At 44.4% G+C, this 24,822-nt stretch overlaps 1 protein-coding gene across 5 annotated transcripts; it reads right to left on the bottom strand.

Annotated features, from left to right (window-relative positions):
• Positions 1-7,008: 7,008 nt before the first annotated feature.
• HAUS1 (HAUS augmin like complex subunit 1) lies at positions 7,009-24,668 on the bottom strand. 5 transcript variants are annotated; one of them, XM_063319386.1, is made up of 10 exons: positions 24,258-24,667; positions 22,945-23,038; positions 20,877-21,051; positions 20,116-20,251; positions 19,133-19,267; positions 18,387-18,510; positions 17,543-17,608; positions 15,744-15,815; positions 12,929-12,976; positions 7,009-7,340 (listed from the first exon to the last, which is right to left on the bottom strand). In XM_063319386.1, the coding sequence occupies exons 1-10, from the start codon at positions 24,332-24,334 to the stop codon at positions 7,257-7,259; spliced, it is 1,011 nt and encodes a 336-aa protein (XP_063175456.1). In that variant the 5' UTR covers positions 24,335-24,667; the 3' UTR covers positions 7,009-7,256. The 5 variants fall into 5 exon arrangements, 3 of the variants coding, with proteins under 3 accessions (XP_063175456.1, XP_063175457.1, XP_063175455.1); XM_063319387.1 differs by having other exon boundaries at positions 24,512-24,662; XR_010069002.1 differs by adding an exon at positions 14,827-15,041 and having other exon boundaries at positions 7,251-7,340; positions 22,945-24,668.
• Positions 24,669-24,822: the final 154 nt, after the last annotated feature.

The raw sequence follows: 24,822 nt of genomic DNA, 5'->3' as shown, positions 1-24,822 counted from the left end.
TCATTTCAGTACAGTCCCTAAATCCTGATCGGGGCCTACAAACGCCTAGGAAATTCCAGTGTTTAGACATGGATTGTACGGCAGAGGCACCCTCGGAGGAGCCTGCTCTTCCACAGCCACTGCTCGTGGCACAGAATCAATTATGGGGTTGATTGTATAGAAACAGGCGTATGCATCTACCGCCACCCAAATCACATGCATGGACTTGGGAAACAAAGACATCACATACTGCCTCAGAGCAACTTCCCACATTGAGGGGAAATATAAGAGAGAGACTCGGGTAGAAGTAGAGCTACGTCTTCAGGATTTCATTATTCTCTTTTAAAACAGTACTTTGCAAGATATTTCTCCCCAAACATTTAGAAAACTTCCTTTGCAAGAGCACCAGCCTTGCTGGTGCATCTAATATTGGCGGTGTCAGCGTAAGAGGGAACAAGCAGGGCGCTAGCGAAATCCGTGCTTAAGAGAAGATAAAGCCTGCCCTGCGTGGGGCTGCTGGGGGCTCTAGTCCGGAATCAGCTCCGATTTCCTACGCAGGTCGAGCCATGCCCTCCCACCAACTAAAATCAATCTCTACAACCTGGCTGGCTACTTCTGGGAAGATAAGCCAGAATCTGCATTTACAGGGAAGGATGTGCTTTGGAGGCACGACTCCCGAAAGACAGCCGGAGGATGGCAGGCTGTTGCATGCGCCTTAGGACACGGCAGCGAGGAGCAGGCAATGCAGTTTTGGACAGCGTACAGAAAAGCATAACGACACAGGCGAGGGCGGCGAGCATCTGCCTCGCATTTGCAAGAAGAGTGATAAACGGAAAGGAGCTCCAGGAGCCACGACTGAAGGAATCGGCAGCCCAGAGGCATTGCAAAAGAAAGAAAAAAAAAAAGACATAAAAAAGACATTCTGACTATCGTAGGTACAATGGAATTAGTAAACTAAGCAGCGAGACATTAGTGATCTGTAAATATTTGAATGAATCAGTGGCGTGAAAGGAGAAGACTGGTGATACGTTAATGATTTTAATGGGGTGAAATTGAGGAAGGGCATGTTTAAGCTGAGAATCAGGGTGGAAAGCTCTTGAATGGAGAACCGTAGGCTGGAAAATTGTCTCCCTAAGGGAAGTGGTGAAAGCTTTATTGCCTGAGATTTTAAGTGCCAGATTAGGAGAAATAACCAGGGGACTCATTCTGAATTTTCAAGGAGATGGCCTGAAAGATTAGGAAGGGAGGAGGAAAGGCAAGAGGTGGTGCTGGCGCCAGGAATTTAGGGAGGACAGCCCAGCACCTCTTCTGGGCTCCTTTGGCTCTCTTTTATCACTCTTCGACCGCCTCTGCCAAGAGTGAAATGATTTCAGCATTAGTTACCTCCACGAGGAAGCGATAAGAACTCCTTCGCCGTGAAGAAATGCAGTTGAGAAATGGGAGCCTCGGTGGGACGTCTGTAGAAAGGATCACGGGGGAAGGGAGCGGCGGAGGCTCTACCAGGGGATGTTACCGCACCGACACCTCCCCTCTGCGGCACTTGCGCTTCCCCAAAGACAAAAGGAGGAAATTATCTCAGCGCTGGAGCAGACGGGCCGGAGCGACCCTGAAGCCGCGCTCCCCTGTCAAAGTAAAAGCTGGTCATGGAAGCGCTTTGGCTCCAGAGGGTTTCCAGGCTGGCTTCCCTCAGCTGGCTCTTGGCAGGGGGAGCGGAGCTCTCCGTCCCTGCTCCCATCTCGTCCCCAGCTCCAGACTGGGAGAATGACTTTTCAAGAGCCCTTCCCCGTGTGCCCGGCGGCAGCATCCGTAGCAACATTCTGCATCCTCTGCAGAAGGAATATATAGAAACTTCACCTTCCAAGTGACATTTAAACAACGCCTGTTTTCCAAGCTGGGCTGCGGGCTGCCAAGCGTCTGAAATCACAAACGCGCTGCTGCTGAAACCTGGCCAAGCTGTCCCCTCGCTGCGCTCCCGCTCCTTCCCGAAGTCACCTGGGCTCCTCTGCAGCCACCGGCGGCGGCCGAATGGGGACCCTCGGGACACTGAGGGGTGCACCCACCCTGAGCTACAGCCCACGTCTCCTGGGGAAGGAACAGAGATAAAACCTTTCCTTGCTGCTGGGTTTTACCAGCCAATATTGGCTAATTAAGCAGCTGTGCTGCATTAAATTTAATTAGCATTAAAGGCATCTTTAGCAAGGGGCTAGAGGAGGCATTTATTAGATTAGGGGGTAGTTTTGGAGTTGTTGGTTGCTTTTTTTAGTGGAGATCACGTGGTTCAGGAGGGACGGTGTAATGCTGAATGGCTTCAAGGCAATGGAAGCAGCGCTGCATCCTCCCACGTAGGTGGCACCCAGCGAGGAGAGAAGGAACCGCAAGTTTAACTTTAAACACACACTTATTGGTAAAGCCTACGCTTACTTGCTTGTGGGTTTGGTTTTTTTTTTTTTTTTCAGAAGAATTATTTCTGAATTGCAGAAGCAGAAATCCTTCCAGCCTGGTACTGAATCTTTTTAATGAAGTGAGCATATAAGGAAACAAAAAATGTTTCTAAAGCCACTTGAAGTTACTAAGAGCAGCTGCGTACTCAAAGTGAAGGATTTCCTGCAGTGTGCAAGGCCACACAGACCAGGATTACTATTGTTTCACTGCTGACCCTGTAATTAAAAATTTCAAAGAATGGCTCAGAAATACAAGATCTTTCCTAGACACGTCACATTTTTTGTTTGTAAGTACCCAAACAGAATTGAGTAAGAATATTTGGAGTGTTTTACTGGAGGTGGTACAAAACACAACCAACTTACTTTTAAAATAAATCTTGAAACTATTTTAATATTTTTTAAAATAGTATTTAATTACAAAGTCCCATATTCATATTCTATATCTACTAAAGGATTGAGATGAAAAAAAATTTTGAATACTTTCAAAGAAGATTGAAAAGAGACCACAATAAAACATTTGCAACAAATAGAGTATTTTGATAGTACTAGTCAAAATATATAGTCAAAAGATTCCATCCACATCTTTTGATTCAATGCATTTTGAGTAAATAGGTACCTATTTCAGCTCAGTAGCCTTAAATTTGCCTGATGTGTTTTGCATTTTTCTAGCATTTTATTTTTATTATTCTGGTTTTAGTACCTAAATGTTTTGTTTTAAAAAACTCTCTATCACTTAGCTAGTTTGGGGATGAGTTTTAAATTATTTTTCTAAAGCAATTATTATTTTGCATATTGACCTGATAAGAACAGTATGTTGCTTTATGGTAAAACATATACAAAAACATATATGGGTTTTCACATCTGGTGTATAATTTTAATTTTTTTTTTTTTTCACGTTTTTCAGGAGGAGGAATTAAGGGCACAGTGATAAAGCAGGCATATCTTTTGCACTTTTTCTGTAAAACCAAGGGATCTGCAGCTCCAGCCCCAGCCCTGCAGTGTCCCACGCTGTGGGTAGCTACCCCAGAGCCCCACACAACTGCTCTCAGCCTGCAGGTGTTCATAGACTGGTGTCTCCAAAAATCAGGCTGGGAGTTCAGACGGGAGCAGCTGATGTAATCTGAAGTGAGGCTGAAGCAGCGGAGGCCTCTCCAGGCATTCGTGTAATTCCCAGTTGGGTGATTATTTCATAATATACAACAGCCGAGACTGCCGCAGCAAATCGCCACCCGCTGTGACCTCCCTGGAAACACTCAACAGTTGCCAGGCCAGAGGGTGAAGCCCCAAAATCAAACCTTTTTCCAGCTGAGCGTTCAGGCTGGCGTGCTGCTGTCTCAGCAGGACCTCTGCGAGGCGTTCCTCTGCCAGCATCCCGTCCCCACGCTGGAATGGCTGGACCGACCCAAAACACCAAGAGCGAGGAAGGACATCTCCATTTGCCCTGCAAGGCACTCTGCCCGTTCAAATGCGTAACTGAAGAGCTGAGAAGTCTTACTGGCTGCATAAATCTCGTTTAATATGACTTTTCCCTGTTTCCATCAAAAGCTGAACTGTCGGACCCGACAACCGGCCGCTGATTTATGTTGCATGTGCTGCAGACGGCTCAGCTGTGGCACGCAGCTCGGGGGCAGCTGCTAGGTATTTTTTTTTCTCCCTGCGTTTCCAATGCTAGGAAGCAACATGTGGCTGTCTTTGGACAGCTTTTGAGTCAGAGTCTGGCCCTGCCGCTGTCTATATCGGGCTCTTTGCCGATGAATGGGACGCAGCACATGCTGTGAAGTAGCAGCAGCCGGGGAGCGGTGCAGCTGCCCTGCAGGCACAGGGGGGAGAACACCCCCCCGGGTTTCACAACCCGTGCAGTGTTACAGTAATGGAGCGGTGCTAAGGCAGCGCTGCAGTCCTGGGAAATCCTCCCAAGCTTTGAGTCATGGTTACACGTGCACCATAAGAAGCCTTCCTTCAATGTTAGCTGAGCAAGCTAAGGCCCTCATCGAAAAGCACCCTCAAGCCCTCATCTAATCCATCCTCCTAACCCAAAGCACGATCAGTACTCTCTCACATTATAAACACTTAAGCAAAGCATTTCTGCTCTTAAAAGCCTCCAGTGATTAAGATTCCTTAATTGTCAGGCCGTGACCTGCATTGCCTTACAATGGCTTTCTTGTTAAATTATTCTCTGCCATCTACCCAGCTATGTTCTGATTTCAGGACTGTGACTTCTTTCCCCTTCCATAACAATAAAGATCAGGTTATTTTTCTTGCTCTTTCCAGATTCAAAGACTGCTCCCTTGCCTTCTTTCAGTGGTTTTTCTTTTGGTAAGCAGCAGCTGTACCGTTGTTATCCCCGCACCACTATGCCTGCTCTAGATTTCACATCAGGTACCTCTGAGGCAATTTCCCCTCGGCCAGTTTAGCCCACCATCCTGGTTTGAGGTAAAACAGAACCAATTTTCTGATTTGTAATTTTACTTTTTAGCTGGGCCTCTTCTAACTGACTAAAGTCTGAAATTAACAGCATATCGTTCAGAAACTGTTCACTCTCAGAGTGGTAAGACCTGATTATACCAAGGAACGGTACGCAGAGAGGCTCTTGCTTAGACTTATTGCTATAACAACCAAGGTCAGCTCACTTCGCTGTTTTGACCAGTTAGAGGGTCCCATTAGAGGGTCGGAAGCGGAGAAGCATAGAAGGGTCCCACCTGCGGGGAGGAGCAGATGGGACAGGTGACCCAAAACTGACCAACAGGGTATGCCATCCCATCGGCATCACGCTCAGTATAAAAGCTGAGGGGGAAAGGGGGCTCTGGCCTGCTTTTTTTCTTCAATGGCCGACGTCTGAGGAGGACCCTGTCTGTCTGCCTTTGATCCCGATCTGAGCATTCCTGACTCTAGTTCCGGAATTCACCTCCTGCCTGTCGCTGACTCCAGTCTGGGACTTTCCCTCTGTCTGCTGGTGACGCGATTGTCACCCTGGGAGCTGGATACGGTCTTGTACATATTGTATACTTTTTTTTCCCCTTTAATTTTTATTATTCTATTATTATTTACTATTTTCTTATTTATTATTATTTTCTTTAAAGTAGTTTAGTTCTTTTTCTAAACTCGTAAATCTCCTTACCTCTTCCTCTCCTCTCGGAGGAGAGTGGGCGGGAGGGCCATCTGTCGTTCTGGTTGGCCAATCCGGCCAAAACCACGACACCCGCATGTACAAAAGATGCCTTGTCCACTCGCTTTTGCCAGCTCAATTTCTAGCCCAGAAGGAATTGGAGATAAGTAGCCATGAAACTAAAGCAACTAATCCTTTACTAACATCTTGATTTAAAAGCCTGAGACTAAACACCAACTCCCTCTGGCATATGCAAGATGAGGCCAAAGATCCTCATGAGCAGCAGCTCTCTGAAAAGCCTTTGATTCTTCCCCATCAAGGTGAAAGAAATGAGGCGAGGAAGGTCACAGGGTGAGGAGGCTGTGGCACTCTACCGACACCAGTGTCATTCTGAGGTCGCAGCTTCTTAGAAATCAGAGCTATGCCCTAAGTATAGGTCATAGAGAGAGAGGTCTCACGATCACATTGCTTCAAGGGAGGACATGAAGCAACAGAAAGAATCTCTCTTCCTGCGGATCAGCTAAATCAATTTCTGCAGTGAAGTAACAGCTCCTGGGAAGAGGCACACCATGCTAAATCATTAACACAATCTTTTTGCAACTCTAATTGCAAGCAGATGTAGCTACAAATTGTCACCGAGAACACCACTGCTCTTCGTTTCATTGCTGACCAGTACAAACAGGCCCTAGTCCATGCTTGATGTCCTTAGGTGCTGCCACTATTTCTAGATTTTGATTTCTCCCCATCCACAGCAGATTTTCAGATTTTTGGCTGTAGTACAAAAATAACTTTTTAAAGCTGTGCTGTTTAAGGTTGGTGTGGTGGTGGCATGGAAATACGAGATTTGAAGCAGAACTGGAAAGGACAATCGGCTTCAAAATGATCACATCCTACAGTAGTTCTGCAAAAATATCCAAGACCTAGAAAGGTCTTACTACAAAGCCCTTTTTTGTTTTTAAAGCTATCACTTCACTACCCGTAAACCTATTTATCTACTTTAATTTGCTTAGCTCTATTTATAATGTAAGAAGAAACAACAAGTACTCAACAGTAGACTGGTATCTCTCAAAGCCTTGGACGTGGGCAGACCTTACAGGTTAGTGGCACGGGCTTCCATTTTCCCAGATGACAATGAAACTACAGAACTTTAGGAGGTTGTTGCTGCTACATCTCATCTCATCTCTTACCTGTAAGCAGTAGTTTGCCAGTGAAGTGAATACTATGACCCACGTAAAACAAGTCAGGGCTCACCCTGTTTCCATGAAGGTGGACAGCCACCCTACACAAAAGAAAACCCCTCAGATGCTGCACAATCCAGCAGGGAAAAAGCACAATCCAGAGCCCAGACAAAGAAAAGAGGAAAACCAGACTCTCTGATCAGTTCAATTCTAAATGGTAATGGTCAACCAGATCCTGACATGGACATCTTCTGGTGAAGGTGCCATCTGGAGGCCAGTTACAGGCATGTATCACCCATGGAAAAAAAAACAGCTAAAGAAAACAAGTAAGCATGGTGATTATTTTATGAAAAACAGGTGATTTTTACAAATGCAATGCTACATGAACCCCTAAAAGTGAGTGTGCTTGCTGGAAGGTCACAACTGTACCATCCAACAGCAAGAAAAGCAAGGCAGAAAGTGGCAGAAGTACAGTAGAAAGTCCAAAATGTGCTATTTGCTAGTGCAAACAAACAGACAATAGAAGGGAAATCTTCTTCCACGCAGGCCACTTCAGGTGAACTGGAATTTTCTGGTCTCTAACATCTCAAGAGTCAGCGAGTCAATGTGCTTTGAGAACTGTGCCTCCATGGTGTTCTAGTGGGAGAGAAAACAGAAAGGAATCAGTGACCATGAAACAGTTTTCTTACATTCTTGTTAGACGAACATTATCTACAATGAGCAAACCTTGGGATATTATTAGCACTGATTAACCCAGGCATTGGGCTGGAAGGTTTCACTAGTGCAAGTGGCAGAAATCTCCAAATGAAGGGCTAAACAAGCTCAGTGCTCTTCATACTGTGCCCCAATGTGATATCAGACACCTTCAAGCTGAAGAGGTACGCTCCAGAGGTAAGTATTCTGACCTGATAAAAGCCTCAGGCTGCTAAGGTGAGCTTGTATTTCTGAGTCAAAACCAAGTGGCTTACTGTGGAATAATTACTAAATTGGCCAAGAATACAAAAATACAGCATTGTTCACACATTAAGGAAAGTCATAAAATCAAGAGGCTTCTGAGGTAGAATACAGCCACAGCTAGCACACGAAGAATGCAACATCTGTGATTCCCTGTACAAGGTTGTTTGCGAAACTACACGAGGGATGGAATGGAACACGCTTGTTCCGTGGCCTTCCCTTGTGACGAATAGCAGATATGGGGACGAGATGGTACTACGGAACTGATAAGCGGCCTACACGCTACCCGAGCCAACATTTCGTTGAATGTTGATGAAATGCTGTCCTGTTGTGCGAACTTTGCTCACCACAATGTACCAAAACACACCTCCATCCCGGAGGCTATCCGCCGCCGAGGTGTGAACACTCCTCCTTGAATACATTAATCATAATAAAAGTACGTATGACTAAAGTCACTCAAACTCCACTTTGAAGATAAAAAAATAATATAAAATAGCCCAAGAAAGAGGGGATGTCAGGGAAGACACCATCGCGAAGAATTCCACCGCTGATTTCCGGGATCAGTCGACGGGCTGAGCCTCTCTTCCCCCCCATAGGGACGCCTTTGGGTAAGACTTCGATGACACCGAGCGCTTTCTTGGGGACTTAGAAATTTCTCTAGAGAATCTCTCTCCTACATTTATAGCCAGGCTGTATCGTTTATAATTTTGTCGCGCGTTTGTATACTTAGCAATATCTTTATTTGCACGTGCTTTGCAGACAGTGTATTTATCACCGGCAATCCTAAAGAACCTGTATATCTGTTGGTTAAATAAACTGCACTGTTTCAGTAGCTAGTCGTTTCGCTTTCTCACTGAACGCGACCAAAACTACAGAGAGGCCGTGCTAGTTCAGGAGCACGACTAGACTGAAGGTGCAGTCCACTATTAGTGTATCCAAATCGTAGTAGTTTAATACATATTAAACGCGATTGGACTGATAGTGCTGAATTGGGCATCACTCAGAATTTAAACCTAGCCGCACCTAGCCTCCCACCTCGGTGAGGAGTGTTAGAACGCAAGGGGGTTTATCTTCTGCCAAAACCACTTGGCCCCGTTTCGCGCAACAGAATTTGGCGTAGTCCGGCAGGATTGCCATGGATAAACTGCTGCAAAAATATGATTGTGCCCCTTCCCAGGCTGGGAAGGAGTGGGCCCAAAAATTTTGGAAGGATGAAGAGAAAGTGGTGGAACGTATTGAAGAGTGTCGGGTTTCACAGAAGCTCAGAGCGGGGAAAGGCAAGGGTGTGATTTGTGCTGTGTTAGGCGCCTGTTTATCTTGTGCACAACAAGAAGCTAGAGAAACCCCTGCTCCTAATCTGATTTCAGCTGTAGAATATGCAACCCTGAAATCAGAGAATGAGGTGCTGAAGTCATCATTAGCCTTGCAAAAGGAGACAGGAGAAAAATTAAGAACTCAAGTTGATAAGCTTGTGAGTGAGAATGAATGTTTAGGAAATCGGAATGCTCAACTTGGGAGTGAAAATCTCCAACTTAAAATGTTATTGGAAAGGGTGACTGGGCTCTTAGATAAAATGCAGCCCTCGACCCAGGTCCAACAGATTCGTAAGTTAATGTGTTATCCAAATTCCGGAACCCAGACCGGAGATTTTTTGTCTAATAGTGAGGATGACGAAGAAGATGAGGAGGAAAGGACTTTTACTTTGAAATCCCAAGTTTTTCCTTTACGTCCTCTGGTTAAAACTGAAACTGCGGTTGATGATGATGATGAAATTCACACCACTGTGCGTACCGTTCCATGGACACCAACCGAGTTAACAAAAATAAGGGAGAAATATTCGAGGCGACCAGAAGAGTCAGCTGTTGAGTATGTGTGGCGAGTTTCTTCTGAAGGGGGGGACAGAATTATCCTGAGTGAGGAAGAAGCAGGAGATTCTTGGGGACCAGGAGTGTTTTTAACAACTATTCCTGGTGGACCTCGCTGTCTTTTTAACCCCGTCGGTCAAGTAAGACCGAGCAGATTCCCTTTTCTTTTGTGTCTTACAGGATGGTCAGCATGGTTAGGCCGGTGAACTGTTGCCACCTCACAACGACTGAAGAGAGAGGTGACTGGTATCTTAGGAACAGGACTGGGAGTCTTAAATAGTATAGATGCTGAGATACTTGCAAACAAACTAGTCACAACTACTAGTGATCTAGACAAATTAAAACATCCTCTACAGTCCTCTCTATCAGCATTGGGAAATCACCAATGGCTTTTATCGAATATATTGCCTCAGTGGGAGGAAACAGGTGAAAAAGACCATCAGCTGATCACAAATGCACTTGGTACAACCCAAAACAATGTTTCCTTGGCCCTTAGTTGTATCCAAGCCCAACTGTGGATGCAATCTATGACAGCCGCAATTATAAGGGAAGGTGAAGAAGGCACCTTGCCCACCGAAATTCGAAAAGTAATATGGGATAATGCAATTGAGTTTGAGAGAAAATTTCAATCCTGGTGGTATCTGGTTAATTTCACCTATGATCCCATTGAGAGCAAAGCCACAGCTTTTGTCTTAACGATACGCAATGCCTCAGTATACAGCATATACCCAATCATCGCACTGGGGTTGAATCACCATGGAGCTATACTCCATCCGGTAGAGCATAGAGTGTGGGCACAACAAAACGAGAATAAATGGCAAACTGTTGATGTTGAAGCATGCATTTCACGAGATCAACAAGGATTCATTTGTGAGAGTAATACTCTCAAGGCACAAGGCATTTGTCTTGACACCAACCAGAATGTTTGTCATTTCGAGATACAACCTGATGAAACCCCAGAAACTGTGCTTGTGTATATTGGGAAAGGGTGTGTTTGCATGAGGTCTCCCTGTACTTTTGTATTCGTAGATGACATAGCAGTAGATATAAGTAATAACTCAAATCTTTGTGTTTGTAACTTTACTAACATCATTGGATGTGACTTCAGTTATTCAGCTCCTGTTACGTCTTTTCAATTGCTACAGTCTAATTACACATTGATTCGAGATTTGCTGCCTACCCCTATCGGAATGAATCTCTCACTAGTGAAGAAGTTGCTACAACACGATGAATTGAAGCGATTGTTGAAAGAGGCCCAAGAAAATGGACAAAGAACTCTGATTACTGTCCATCATGATGTTGAAGAAATACACCATGTACTGGAAAGGGTCAAGAGAGACGGAGGACATGAATGGTGGGACACCCTCTTTGGATGGTCACCAACAGCTACAGGACTTTAACAAGATGCTCCATCCTGTTGTTGTTCTACTAGTACTCACTGTATTGTGCTTTGCTTTGACAATTGTTTTGTATGTTAGACTTTGGATTATGATGAAACGCTTAACTCGCTTAATCACCCCACAAGAAGTATTTGCACTTGATATCCCTCGCCAAAACAGGACATGTGATATTCCCCATCAGTATTGATTATCGTAGAGCTTGAGTGACTGTAGTCACGGGGTGGATTATGTGGAATAATTACTAAATTGGCCAAGAATACAAAAATACAGCATTGTTCACACATTAAGGAAAGTCATAAAATCAAGAGGCTTCTGAGGTAGAATACAGCCGCAGCTAGCACACGAAGAATGCAACATCTGTGATTCCCTGTACAAGGTTGTTTGCGAAACTACACGAGGGATGGAATGGAACACGCTTGTTCCGTGGCCTTCCCTTGTGACGAATAGCAGATATGGGGACGAGATGGTACTACGGAACTGATAAGCGGCCTACACGCTACCCGAGCCAACATTTCGTTGAATGTTGATGAAATGCTGTCCTGTTGTGCGAACTTTGCTCACCACAATGTACCAAAACACACCTCCATCCCGGAGGCTATCCGCCCCCGAGGTGTGAACACTCCTCCTTGAATACATTAATCATAATAAAAGTACGTATGACTAAAGTCACTCAAACTCCACTTTGAAGATAAAAAAATAATATAAAATAGCCCAAGAAAGAGGGGATGTCAGGGAAGACACCATCGCGAAGAATTCCACCGCTGATTTCCGGGATCAGTCGACGGGCTGAGCCTCTCTTCCCCCCCATAGGGACGCCTTTGGGTAAGACTTCGATGACACCGAGCGCTTTCTCGGGGACTTAGAAATTTCTCTAGAGAATCTCTCTCCTACATTTATAGCCAGGCTGTATCGTTTATAATTTTGTCGCGCGTTTGTATACTTAGCAATATCTTTATTTGCACGTGCTTTGCAGACAGTGTATTTATCACCGGCAATCCTAAAGAACCTGTATATCTGTTGGTTAAATAAACTGCACTGTTTCAGTAGCTAGTCGTTTCGCTTTCTCACTGAACGCGACCAAAACTACAGAGAGGCCGTGCTAGTTCAGGAGCACGACTAGACTGAAGGTGCAGTCCACTATTAGTGTATCCAAATTGTAGTAGTTTAATACATATTAAACGCGATTGGACTGATAGTGCTGAATTGGGCATCACTCAGAATTTAAACCTAGCCGCACCTAGCCTCCCACCTCGGTGAGGAGTGTTAGAACGCAAGGGGGTTTATCTTCTGCCAAAACCACTTGGCCCTGTTTCGCGCAACACTTACCAACCCAAGCAGTCCCATCTGGAAATGTAAAAAACACTCTCAAATAGCTGTGATTTTTGATGACAGCTTTGAGGCTTATCGCTGAATACCTTGTGCTTTATCCATGAGCAAGCAGACAGTAGCCCAAAGAAATAAAGACAGGTTTTATGTTCAAATGTGGCCCAGCTCACTGAGGAAAGACACGTATGAACTTCCCAAACAGCTTTATACGAATGCTTCCCAACAACCAAAACTGCAGATTACATCAGCACGGATGAAATAATGTTTTATAGGAGAAGGTCCCCATTGCAGTCTACAAGGCAGCTGCTAAATAAAATATGGGCCCTAGAGCCCTCTCAGAGTTCAGGGACAGCAAGAAAGGTTGTGAGACCAAAAAGCTGCAACACAGCTGAATGAGTAAACATTCTGACAGGTGAAGCAGACAAAATCCAGAGGGATATAGATACCTAATCCCCACTGATACCATTATGCCCAACTGCCTTTGTAGCTTAGAGATCATTCCTCCACCAGCTCCTCCTACCAATATGCACGGCTTCTCCCTTACCAGAGCAAAATTTCCCTCTAGGGATCATTAAGACTACGATCTGAGGCAGATAAATCCACAGCCAATTAATATATATAGCTTAATTTGGAAGTACAGTACTCATATAAATCTCTGTGAAAGATGAAAAACTCTTACCAGTTCTTGTTTTAATTCTTCAATCTTCACTTTTGCAAGAGAAAGACTCTAAGGAGAGAAAATGGCATAAAAATTAATATTTCAGCTGGAAACACAAAGCCCTTGCATCATTGCAAGTGTCTAATGATGTGCCACAGCGGAATTCAGGGATAATGAAATCGATTTTGTGTGCACCCTTCACATGCAAAAGATACAGACATTAAAAGCCTAGTACCAGTTTGGTTTGGGCAATCATGTATTTTTCAAAAGTCTGGTATCGCCTAAAAAACACCCCAATTTTTAGCAATTTTCCAAACCTAGCAATCAAGGAACTGGATTTTAAACATATCCGTGTATGAATTTTCCAAAGCACAATAAGCTTGCCAGCATAAACCTTCCTCCCTCCTTCTGCCTGCACCAGAAGCAAGGCATCGGGGCTCTCCCCATCTCCACTGACGGGAAGATGGGAGGGAGGCGGGAACTGGAGAACGTAATCCAATTTGAACGTCCTGTTTTGCTTGAGGAAAGGAGGCAGCTGCCTCTCAGAGTAAGATGAATTTAAAAGAGAAGCAGTCCCACCCTCTCCCTTCATCCTTTCCTTCTAGGAGGGTGACAGCAGCATTTGTATGAGCGAGATGTGTTGAGAGGCAGGAAATTGATGGAGGGGCTAAGGAGGTATAAAGAGAAATGTGGCCCAGCAGACAGGTCCCTAGTTCATAATACAAGAGATGCAATTAATCGCAGAGCATCTAGATGATTTTGGGTAAGTCTCTCTGTTTCTCTGACCTTTGTGCCCCATTTGTGCCCTGATGACACCAAGCTGTGTGGCGTGGTCAACACACTGGAGGGAAAGGATGCCATCTAGAGGGACCTGGGCAGGCTGGAGAGGTTGGCCCATGTGAACCTCATGAAGTGGAACCAGGCCAAGTGCAAGGTCCCGCACCTGGGTCATGGCAAATCCAGGCACAAATACAGGCTGGGCAGAGAATGGATGGAGAGCAGCCCTGAGGAGGACGACTTGGGGGTGTTGGTTGGCGAGAAGCTCAACATGAGCTGGCAATGTGTGCTGGCAGCCCAGAAAGCCAACCGCATCCTGGGCTGCATCAAAAGAAGTATGGCCAGCAGATAAGGGAGGGGATTCTGCCCTGTACTCCAGTCTGGTGAGACCTCACCTGGAGTACTGTGTGCATCTCTCGAATTGCAGCACAAGGACATGGACCTGTTTGAGAGGGGCGAGAGGAGGCCATGAAGATGATTAGAGGGCTGGAGCCCCTCTGCTGGGAGGACAGGCTGAGAGAGCTGGGGGGGTTCAGCCTGGAGAAGAGAAGGCTCCGCGGAGACCTTCCAGCCCCTTCCAGTCCCTCAAGGGGCTCCAGGAAAGCTGGGGAGGGACTCTGGATCAGGGAGGGGAGCCATAGGACGAGGGGGAATGGTTTTAAACTGGAAGAGGGGAGATTGAGATGAGATATTGGGAAGAAATTCTTTGCTGGGAGGGTGGTGAGCCCCTGGCCCAGGTTGCCCAGAGAAGCTGTGGCTGCCCCATCCCTGGAGGGGTTCAAGGCCAGGCTGGACGGGGCTTGGAGCAACCTGGGCTGGTGGGAGGTGTCCCTGCCCAGGGCAGGGGGTTGGAATTAGATGATCTTTAAGGTCCCTTCCCACCCAAACCATTCTATGGTTTATAAGAACTGCAATAAGTATTTTTCACCTCTTACACAGAAAGGCCGGAGGTTAGCTCTATTAAAGGCTGTGGGGTGCTCAGATGAGGAGGTAACAGGGGCCCTATCAAGTAACTCAAATACACAAGTCTAAACTAGACAGTTACGGTTGTATTTAATAAATCCAAACCCATTCTGCTTTTCACACTCCAGTTTTTGCTACTTCTCCCCTGAATGACAAAGAGAAAAATCATTAATACTTACCTGTAACAGCAATGGTTATCTTCCAAAGGAGACTGGAAATACTTGGGTTTAGTGGTTCCAAATATCACAGGTGGTGACGTACAGATGTCACACAAAGCCAAGGCTTTCTGTATCACGGACTAAAGCCCTGTTTACCCATGACTTCCTTAAGCCACTATAAAGTTGTTCACAAAATTGCCCTTAACCCAAACAGTCTTTTGTAACAAGTGTTCCAACTGGAAAAAGAGTAAAATCCTTTTTATAAAAGGCCCTTCACACAGCAGTCTGATAGTAACTCCTAGCACAGGGACCAACAGTGACAATAGTCAAAATATAAAATCAAAACCAGATACACAGACAGGGGCTTTCAAAACTGTAACTTAGTTACCTAAATGAGAAGTCTGTGATTTCAAAGAGCCCTCAAGAGAAATCAAAGAAAATGATGGAGCAGCCTGTACTCACACAAGCTAGAATACTTGTTTAGGGGACAATGCCTACGTATTTCTTCGTAGTTGTTAAAACCTTGCTCAGAGCTCCAACCTCTGCACAATGCGCTGTATCCACCGTAGTGACAGCTTGATGACATGGATAGCTAATACATTGGTAAGTCTCAATAAAAAAATTATACTAAGAAATTATGTTTTCTTCCACATTTCTTTGTCTAATTTCTATCTAATTCACCGTGATACTGAGCTCACCCAGCAATTCTGTGCATTTCATTAGAACAAAGTCTGCCTGGTAAGCATACTTAATTTCTTGGCTTTGATTAATTGATAGATAGCCTTCTGTTTAAGTAAAGTCTTCTGTTTACACCACTAGTAGACCTGTAGGACATCTGCCTGCCCACTGAAACCATCACAACAATATCCTTTACATTCTGAAGTCCATTAAAGTTAATCTGATAACAAATATAATAGAACAGTGGAAAAAATAATTACAGGAGGTAAGTCTAAGTAGGACTGCAGTTTCTTCTTCACAGGCGCAGTTTCTTGCTGCAGTTGAGCCAGTTCCTGTGAAAACAGTAAGGCAGATTACATTCTATAGGCTTACTTGTAGAAGTGATGTAAATCAATGAAATAGATCAACAATTACCTACAGCATTTCAGAATTCACAGATGTTGGTGAGAGCTTTTATGATCCTTCTTAAAAACCCATGGAAAACTAAAGATCTGCTATTAATTCAGTTATCAATCAAACACAGTTCAAATTTTACAGAGGTATCAATTATTTTTTCTTCACTCTGAATACATCTTCAGATATCTTTTCTCACAGTATAATCAGCTGATATCACCTCCCTAAAAGGAGAGGGGATTTCCAATGAGAATCCACCAGACAGAAAACTTTTGCTGTAAACTTCACGGTAGTCCAGAGAGAGAAACAAGTCCCAAGGAAGGGGATACATTTTCATGCCTCCAGCTTCTGCATGAAAACAGTTTTGCACAGGTGGCAGCAAAAAGACTCCCCTTCCACTTGTGCTGCTTTGCTCATTCTGTTAAGAAGGGGAAATAATTTCTCTTTGGGGCTGAAAATTGAGTAACTTCCACATCCCTCAACTCTTTTCAAATAATCAAAATTAAAAAAAAAAAAAAGCACTCTGAAGATAAAGCCATTTGTGCTGCCCAATTCACTGAGTTCTTGGCAAAGCACATATAGAAATGTCAGGGAGTTAAACCTACCCTTATGCTCAAGTTCTAGAAGGTGACAGGTCTAGAAAATTGTCTATGACTTTTTGCATGCAAAATGCCAACAGAAATTATTTCTGGTTAGTACCCTTCTGAAACACTGTGCAATGTAAACATTGCCACCCAGTGCTGGTTCATGGGAACGACAACATAAAAATCAAGAAACCTATTTTCATTGTTCAACTTAACTAACAAATCTTGATTGGCTGCAGGAAAAAGCAGCAAAAGAAATGGGGAAAAAGACTAAGTTCTCATTACAATAATAGCAAATAATATTAAAATGTGACCAGCGCAGACGGAACGACACAAATACATGTTACGTGTGTACAAATGCTGGAGAATCTATAGCTAGTAACTCAAGAAATATGCTTTTTCCTTTAACAAATTATCCCACTGAGCTTACAATACAGCTGAAAAATGTTATATTTAAAAATAGAAGAAAAAAAGCAGACAGTGGTTCAGATTTTTAATTTCACTTGACCTCCTCCCCTTGCTCTGAAGTATTTGAAAGCAGGTTTATTTCACACAAACTAGAAAGAATCACCTGGGTCATTCTATGAAGTAATTTCAATACACTGGTAGCCATGTAACAGAATACAGTCCACGGAATATCCACTCTGTTTATGGCACGGATCACAAAGAGGATCACAGGCTGCCTTTCAGTGTCAGGGCATTTATCCCATGGAAAATCTCTAGTAGGCTATATTCCCAATTACAGGCAGAGGCAGAAACAAAAGAGAGGAAAAAACAAAAGGCAACAAAAATAAAGATTCCAGTTGTTCCCGCTTCTTCCCAAGTCCAAAATAAGCCCACATCTAATCCTAGAGAAAAGGTACCACTTCAGCATCTGCTTCTCAGTTTCTAGAAGAGCAAAACCCATCCCAACATACTCCAGATCAGAGGTATCCATCTACAGGATTTTTATTTGCGCTTCTTTTTTACCGTTAATATTTGTTCAGGCAACCAAATGCTAAACTACATTTCCTGAAATCACCCAGCAAACAAGCCTGGTCTGTACCACTGTAGAAACATCCATCTTGGCGCAAAAGACCTACCTCAGACAGGCTCATGAGTGACTCGTGTGTCAGCGACTTGTGCAGCCCTGTGGCAGTAAGCTGGTCCTACAAACAGGAAAGGGCTCGTTCATAACTGACCACAAAATATAACAGAGAAGAGAAAGATTTTGCTATTTCCTTGGGTTTTGGTCTAAACAAGGAAGTAAGAATGCAGTTTGTCAACAACAAAAACACGTGCTACTTGAACCACAGCTATAGGTGAGTATATAAATTTTAGCAGCAACAGATTTCATATCAAGAATAACAAGTCCTTCCAGAAAACTAGCAGGGGAAGAGCACAAGGCAAGGCTGGGAGGAGGCTTTTCAGTAAGATGCTAATACCACATTTTCCATCTCATTTTTTCTAAGGTATTTAATACTTCAATGCTGTCCAATAAAGCATTCACATGTGCTTTATCATGTAGAAAAGGTGAAGACAGTACAACTTCTGCCTTCTGTGTTTAATCATTCATTACTTGCAAGAAATAGCTATATTCAGAACTGTCACACAATTTACAATCAGCTGCTGCTCTTCTGACAGCTGTCCGTATACTCTTATATGACAGTACCTCACAACAAGCACAAGGTAGTCCGAGCTAATACAGCTCTCAGTGAAAGCAGAGAAAGTGTTCTTTCATTTATCATAGGATATCCTGGGGAGAGACCACGAATATAGCAGGAGCAACTGAAGCGTAGTAACACGTTGTCCTGTTAGCCCAGGAGTCCTCAGTCCTGGACTTTAGGAAGCTCCTGGGATGTCCCTGTTAACTACAATTTTGGGCCCGACCAACCATGACTGTGCCATCCCATCACCACGTCTTTCTAGAAAATTCCTTCCATCTACCTCAGCAGCCTTGATCCTGACTTTGAAATCCTTAGATTTATCTGTCAGGAACTTTATTTTCTGGGATTGATATTCAGCCTTGGACATTTCGAGTTCCAGGTATTTCTCTGTTTTTTCAAGATCCCTTAAAAAAATACAAAAAGAAACAAACTTATACATTCAAAGAGATACCAGTATACAAATATTGCTTAATTATCTATGCTTAAGCTAAACCCTGTAATACAACCAACACCAGAAGGGAGGGAATGGAGAAAAACTTGCATTTCCCTGTGGGATTTCCCAGTGGAAACATCCACAGCTGTTACATCCAGACTCCAGAAGGCTATGGGAAAGGGGAAAAAAAAAAAAAAAAAAAAGGCCAAGGGGAAAGCCATCTGCATAAAAGTACAGAGTCAGACTCTTCTGCATAATTCCCTAATTCAGACCTGTTAACCATGCTAAACTTAAGATCACTGAGAGGGGCCATGGCAAACCTGCACAAAGCACACAGGTCTGGCATCTCTGCTATAAGTGCTCATAGACCAGTTTTGTTTTAAAATAACCGATTTGATGATGGTACCCCAGATCTCTTTTGATTACTGAATGTGTCCATAGCACATAGTTTTTGGTAGATACTTCCAAATATTTGAGTTAGAGATGTGTCAAAACCCTGACAATTCAGTTGTCCTTGTTAGTTGTCCGATGTTCCACATTGCAGAGATCAGCAGTATTGCTTACACCTAACCCTTTTCTCATCCATTACTCACTCCCGTATCTGCTTTTCCAGCATCAGCGCTCCAGTTAATTTTTTCATCCTGTCCTTCAATTCCAGTTCCATTTGCCTGTTTTTTAATTCTGTTGCATACAGCTCCGATGTCATATCATTGATGGCACAGAAGAAGCTGGCGAAGAGAGAGATTCAGTGGGAATGCTCAGGAGTCAGCTCTTCTGAAACTCAGAATTATTATTATTTTCTCCACACTTTACACAAATGACTTGGTTTTGTTCTCATACTACGATAGGAGGAATTAAAATAAGTCACTAACTTCCCTTAACTACCAAAGATTTCATCTGGAAGGGGAAATGGCACAGCAATCTCAAGAGGAAGTGAACAAGACCTGGCACTCTAGTGAATGTAACCACTGGGTTTGAAATCATCCTATGTTCCACTCGTGGCTTGACAAATTGCCTTTGAGAGAAACTGTATTCAGTCCCTGAAAACACACGTCCCTGAGGTGATACCCAGCAGTATTTCAGTCTCTTCCTCTTCCCAAACGGTTCAAAGCTGCTCACCCCTCCATCTCAGGAGAAGAGCTGTAAGAGCTAAGCTCCTGAACATCATACAAAAATTGGATTCCAAGGCAGATTTTGGCCCTTCCTTACCTCCAGTGCTCAGCATAAACCTGTTGTGTAATGGGTCAAAGCCAGGCTAGGGAGAGGGGCCCAGGAAGAGCAGACTAACAGCTGCCATTTCTCTGCGGCCGCTGACCACAAAAGCATGGGCAAACAAAAGGGGGATTTAACTCCGGCTGAGGCACTTTTCAGGCTTTGGAGACTTCCACTGCAGGGGTAATCAAGAGCTAGAGCTTTGTGCTCAGCTGCTGTGTACTCCAAAGCTGCCCAAGGCGTGCAAAATAAGCTGGACAAGAGAGATTTCCTGGTGTGAAAGTCAAGTTTGAAAATGTTGAATTGAAAAAACAGAGGGAAGCAGCACTGATCATCACCCCAGATGCACAGTGGCAAAAATTACCTGACAAGAGAAGTGTCCTTTGTTTCAAGTATCATTGCGCTGTTTACCAGGACATCGAGGTAGCTGGTGCCTTTGCTGGACAGACTAGACGGGGAAAGAGCCAGGCTTTCTCCAAGAAGGCCTTGTAGATACTTAGCTGGAAAACAAACACAATCCAAAATAGTACTTTTTTTTTTCCTTATATCACTGTTCTTTTAAGGCCTAGATGGGATTGTGTCTTTCAACACATGTTAAAAATGTATTATGGTCCCCTGAACCACTCACTTGCTCCAAAAAACCCCATTATCAAACACTCACTCCAGGCAGCTCGAGCATAACTTAATCACCTCACTGTTGTTTCAGATTCCTCAAGTGCTTTCCTTAACAGTGGATTAGCACCAGCTCAGACTCTTAAATCAGCGGTAGGGTTGCTTCCCTGCCTATCCAGCCAGTATTTCAATGCTCTGCTACTCAGCCCAGCAGGCTAGGAGGTTTTATCAATTAATTTGCTTGTCCGTATTTACAGCCTCCTCAAGACAGCTTAAAAAATTGCTCTTTGTCAACCTTACATCACCGTAAATTTTTGCTGCAAGGGAGGCAGACATTTACAACAGACATTGTAGTAAAAGCTGTGCCAGAACAAAAGCTGAGTTCGTTCCAATTATATATACTTATTTATTCATATATATATATTTGTTTGTGAGATTTTAACAAAGATAATCTTCAGGGTCACTAAGAAAACTAACTTTGATGGAAGGGGGAAGCGCAGCTTTCAAACTCACCTTCTGCTTCATATTCTGTTGCCTTCTGCATCATGTCCTCTATCAGCAAAGAAACATCCCTATCTCTAGCTTCATTGCGCTCTGCAAGGTCATACAAGATATCAACTGTCCTTTTATTCGCTTCAAATGCTGGAATAGGCTGATTCTTATATATTTTCTTTAGCCATAAGGCAATCTGACAGAGAATGTGGAAAAAAAAAAAAGAAAAAAAAGAGTAAAAGGTCAAGTGAAACAACAGAAAACAGACGATAGGTGTGAGAAAAGTAGAAGTGCTGCAATTTCTACATTCCTGAAGAATAACTACTACTACACCAGTATGTGAATGGGTGGAAAAAAGGGAGAGAGCTTCCTTTGTCTCTTTTTCAAACACGCCCTGTAGTTTAGAAAACAATTTCCCTTTTAATCTCCCTCATTTCTCTGGACACCTGTTAATCTCCAGGCGATAAAATTTTATTTTTTTATTCACATGACCTGTTTGCTACAGACATGCTAGTTGTCCAAGAGATGTTAAATGGGTATTTGGGCAGCTGGTGAAAACTACATTAAAGCAGTGTGGGATGAAACTGCCCAAACCACGATCACAGGGAACAGTCTCTACAGGCCAGTGGGGGAGAACTGCAACGTGCAGGCATAAGCGCCGCAGAGCACAATTTCTACCACTGAAAAGAAGGTCAGAAATGGGAGACCTCAACGCAGCGCTCTCAGGAGGCACTGAAAGATTAGATTATGACTGGTAATAATTGAACACATGGAATTTTAACATTGAGGAAACATAAATTCTTGTCTAAGGCTACATAAGCAACCAAATGGAAAGGGACCCAGCCTTATAACTTAGAATGACATTTCTTTCTAACCTGTCCTTCTTTATGCTTCTGCCATACCAGCATCTCAGCTACATACACTGCACACAGCAAACATCACCCTGAACCACTCTGGGGAGAAAACCATCAAGGCCTTAGAGCCAAACAGCACTAATTATCTGCAAAAATGCCAAGTTCACAATCAAAGGATGAAATGACTCTTTCTGCCACTTTCTGTAGGGACAATGATTTGAAACACAAAAACTTCAAGCACACAAGATCTTCATAACCTAGCTTTTTAAACGAGCTGTGAGCTCATTTAAAGGTCAGTGGGATTGGGCTGTTACCTAGTAGACAGCTGAGGATGAAGTGGGTGAACACAGAATGCACTGCTGCAAAACCCACCCAGCGACCATGTCTTGGCCGGCCCTCAACACCCACAGGGGCAAGAAAATGACACGGGCTCATTTCTGTTCATAAACTATGCATGTCCAAGTGCCAGCCAAGCAGAGCGACAAGGGCCAGGGCCCAGCAAAACCTCCAGCACAAGCACTCAGGTACCTCCCCCATAAGGACAGAAAGAGACGCTTTTAGGAGAGTGGGATTAGGGATATGATAATGCACCAGGGACACCTCCACCACCACAGAATCATAGAAATGCCTAGGTTGGAAGGGACCTTCAGATCAACTTAATGCTGACAAAAACCATCACTAAACCATAGAGCCAAGCTCTATGTCTACCTGTCTTTTAAATACCTCCAGGGATGGTGGTTCCACCACTGCCCTGGGCAGCCTGTTCCAATGTCTGATAACCCTTTAGGTGTAGAAATTTTTCCTAAACCTCCCCTGGCGCAACTTGAGGATGTTCGCTCTTGTCCTATCGCCTGTTCCTTGGGAGCAGAGACCGACCCGCCCCGGCTACCCCCTCCTTTCAGGGAGCTGCAGAGAGCGAGAAGGTCTCCCCTCAGTCTCCTCTTCTCCAGGCTGAACACCCCCAGCTCCCTCAGCCGCTCCTCACCAGACTTGTGCTCCAGACCCTTCACCAGTGCTGTTGCCCTTCTCTGGACACGCTCCAACACCTCAATGTCTTTCTTGTGGTGGGGGGCCCAAAACTGGACACAGCACTCGAGGTGGGGCCTCACCAGTGCCCAGTACAGAGGGACCACGACCACGACCACGACCACGACCACGACCACGACCACGACCACGACCACGACCACGACCACGACCACGACCACGACCACGACCACGACCACGACCACCATTACCCGCTGGAGCTTCTCCTCCATGTCGGCTCCCGCCGCCTTGAACCGCCCGCCTCCGTCCCGGCGACCCCCGCGCGCAGCCGCCGCGCCGCAGGGCCTCATGGGAATTGTAGTCCGGGGGGGGGGGAGGAGAGAGAGAGAATTATTGGAACACACAGAAAATAGTAAAAAAATCATCAGTTCAATTCACTGGCGGCGGCGAAACCTTTTACCAAAGTGGATATAAATGCCCCAAATGTTTTGAAAGAATTTGCTTTTCCCCTGCTACAATTCTAAGAAAATAGTTTTAAATCAGCAAAATAATTTTTGATGGAATTGTATATTTCACGTATATTATAAGACAAGTTACAAATAAAGGCATATAAACCCCTTAATCAAAAAGGCATGAATCATATTTTAAGTTCAAGTGTAAAAATTGAAATCTGAATAGCTTGCATATTATTGCTTATATAAATTCACTTAAAAAAATGCAGTCCCTGTTGGAAAGCACACTGTAAAAATACATCTTCCAAGTCTACCTCTTAAAACAATCAGCAAGGAACTCTGTTTCTTTCATAGCATAACAAAAGTACAAAGGCACAAGACTGAAATAGATTATTTAAATCCATGTGGGATTTTTTTTCCACCGTTACAGAGTTTGAAGTTTGTACTCAGCATTATACTGAAATAATCAGCATGCAAAATGCTGCTGAAGCACCGTATTTGACACAAGACATGCCAAAACACTTGAGGACTTTTCACTTAACCTTTCCAACTCCCAGAATGGCCGCTGGGCTCTGTGCTACAACGACCTCTCTGGGTTACCTCGGGGACACTGTCGCACTGTCCCTGCCTGAGTTTCAGCACATTCTGCCCCGCAGACTAAATCCTGGGTCTCACACACAGGATTTGTGGCTGAGTAAGTGGCCCCTGCAGGGCGAGGCCTTGGCAGGCTGTGATGGTTTAAGAAACCCACAACAATTTATTGTCATTTAGGCAATTACTCTGTCAACTGATGACCCCTCCCCACATGAGAAGGGGAATCGAGGAAAAACAAGGAAACCCAAGGGTTGAAATATAAACAGATTTAATAGGATAAGACTAAGTAAAATAACAACACTAAAGAAACCATATTGATCCTAATTCCAATATACAAGGACTATACCCAGCCCATTCTATCTGCACTCCCAGCCGGGGACAGCCAATGTGGGACTCTGCGAGCGCTGCGGCTTCGGGAGGAAGGGAAGGGCTCAGGGCTCTGGCACCAGGGTGAGAAGTTCTCAGGATCGCAGCCATCAAGGAATAGAGGGCGCTACGCAGCAAACTTTCTAATTTACATTGAACGTGATATCCATGGTATGAAATAATCCTGTTGGCAGCTTGGGTCAAGTGCCCGGGTCTCGCTCCTCCTCATCCCTGGCGAGCTCAAAAACAGTGAGACCTTGAAACACCCGCACTATAGCTGGCTATAAAGTAAGTATTTTCACAAATTCAGACACTAGAGTCTTCTAAAACTGCAGTTTCCCCAAGCATTAGAAGAGAAATTAGTCCTGTGTCACCCAAACCAGCACACAGACGGATCACGACACGCCTCTGGCGGCGAGGCTCTCCTCAGCTTGCGATGCTGCTGCCCTGACACCGCCACCTCTGATGGCACCTATGCGCTCAGCTTTCCAAGTTTCAGGTGCTACCGGCTAATAGAAATGTAAGCTCCGCTGCCCCCAGCCGCCCCTCGGCCCTCGCAGCCCGGCCCCCGCCCCGCCCCGCCGCCGCTACCCGCCCCTTCCGCCCGCCCAGGGACACTTGAAGGGCACCTACCGCCACGGAGTATTTTTCTAAAAGCCCCGTTTGGAGGTTTCTATAATTTTTTTTATATATATGTATATATATAAAAAAAAATAT

Source organism: Chroicocephalus ridibundus, chromosome Z (genome assembly GCF_963924245.1).
Source record: "Chroicocephalus ridibundus chromosome Z, bChrRid1.1, whole genome shotgun sequence".
Classification (NCBI taxonomy): Eukaryota; Metazoa; Chordata; class Aves; order Charadriiformes; family Laridae; genus Chroicocephalus; species Chroicocephalus ridibundus.
The sequence above is the reverse complement of the archived record's forward strand: the minus strand, read 5'-3'. Positions and strand labels throughout refer to the sequence as shown.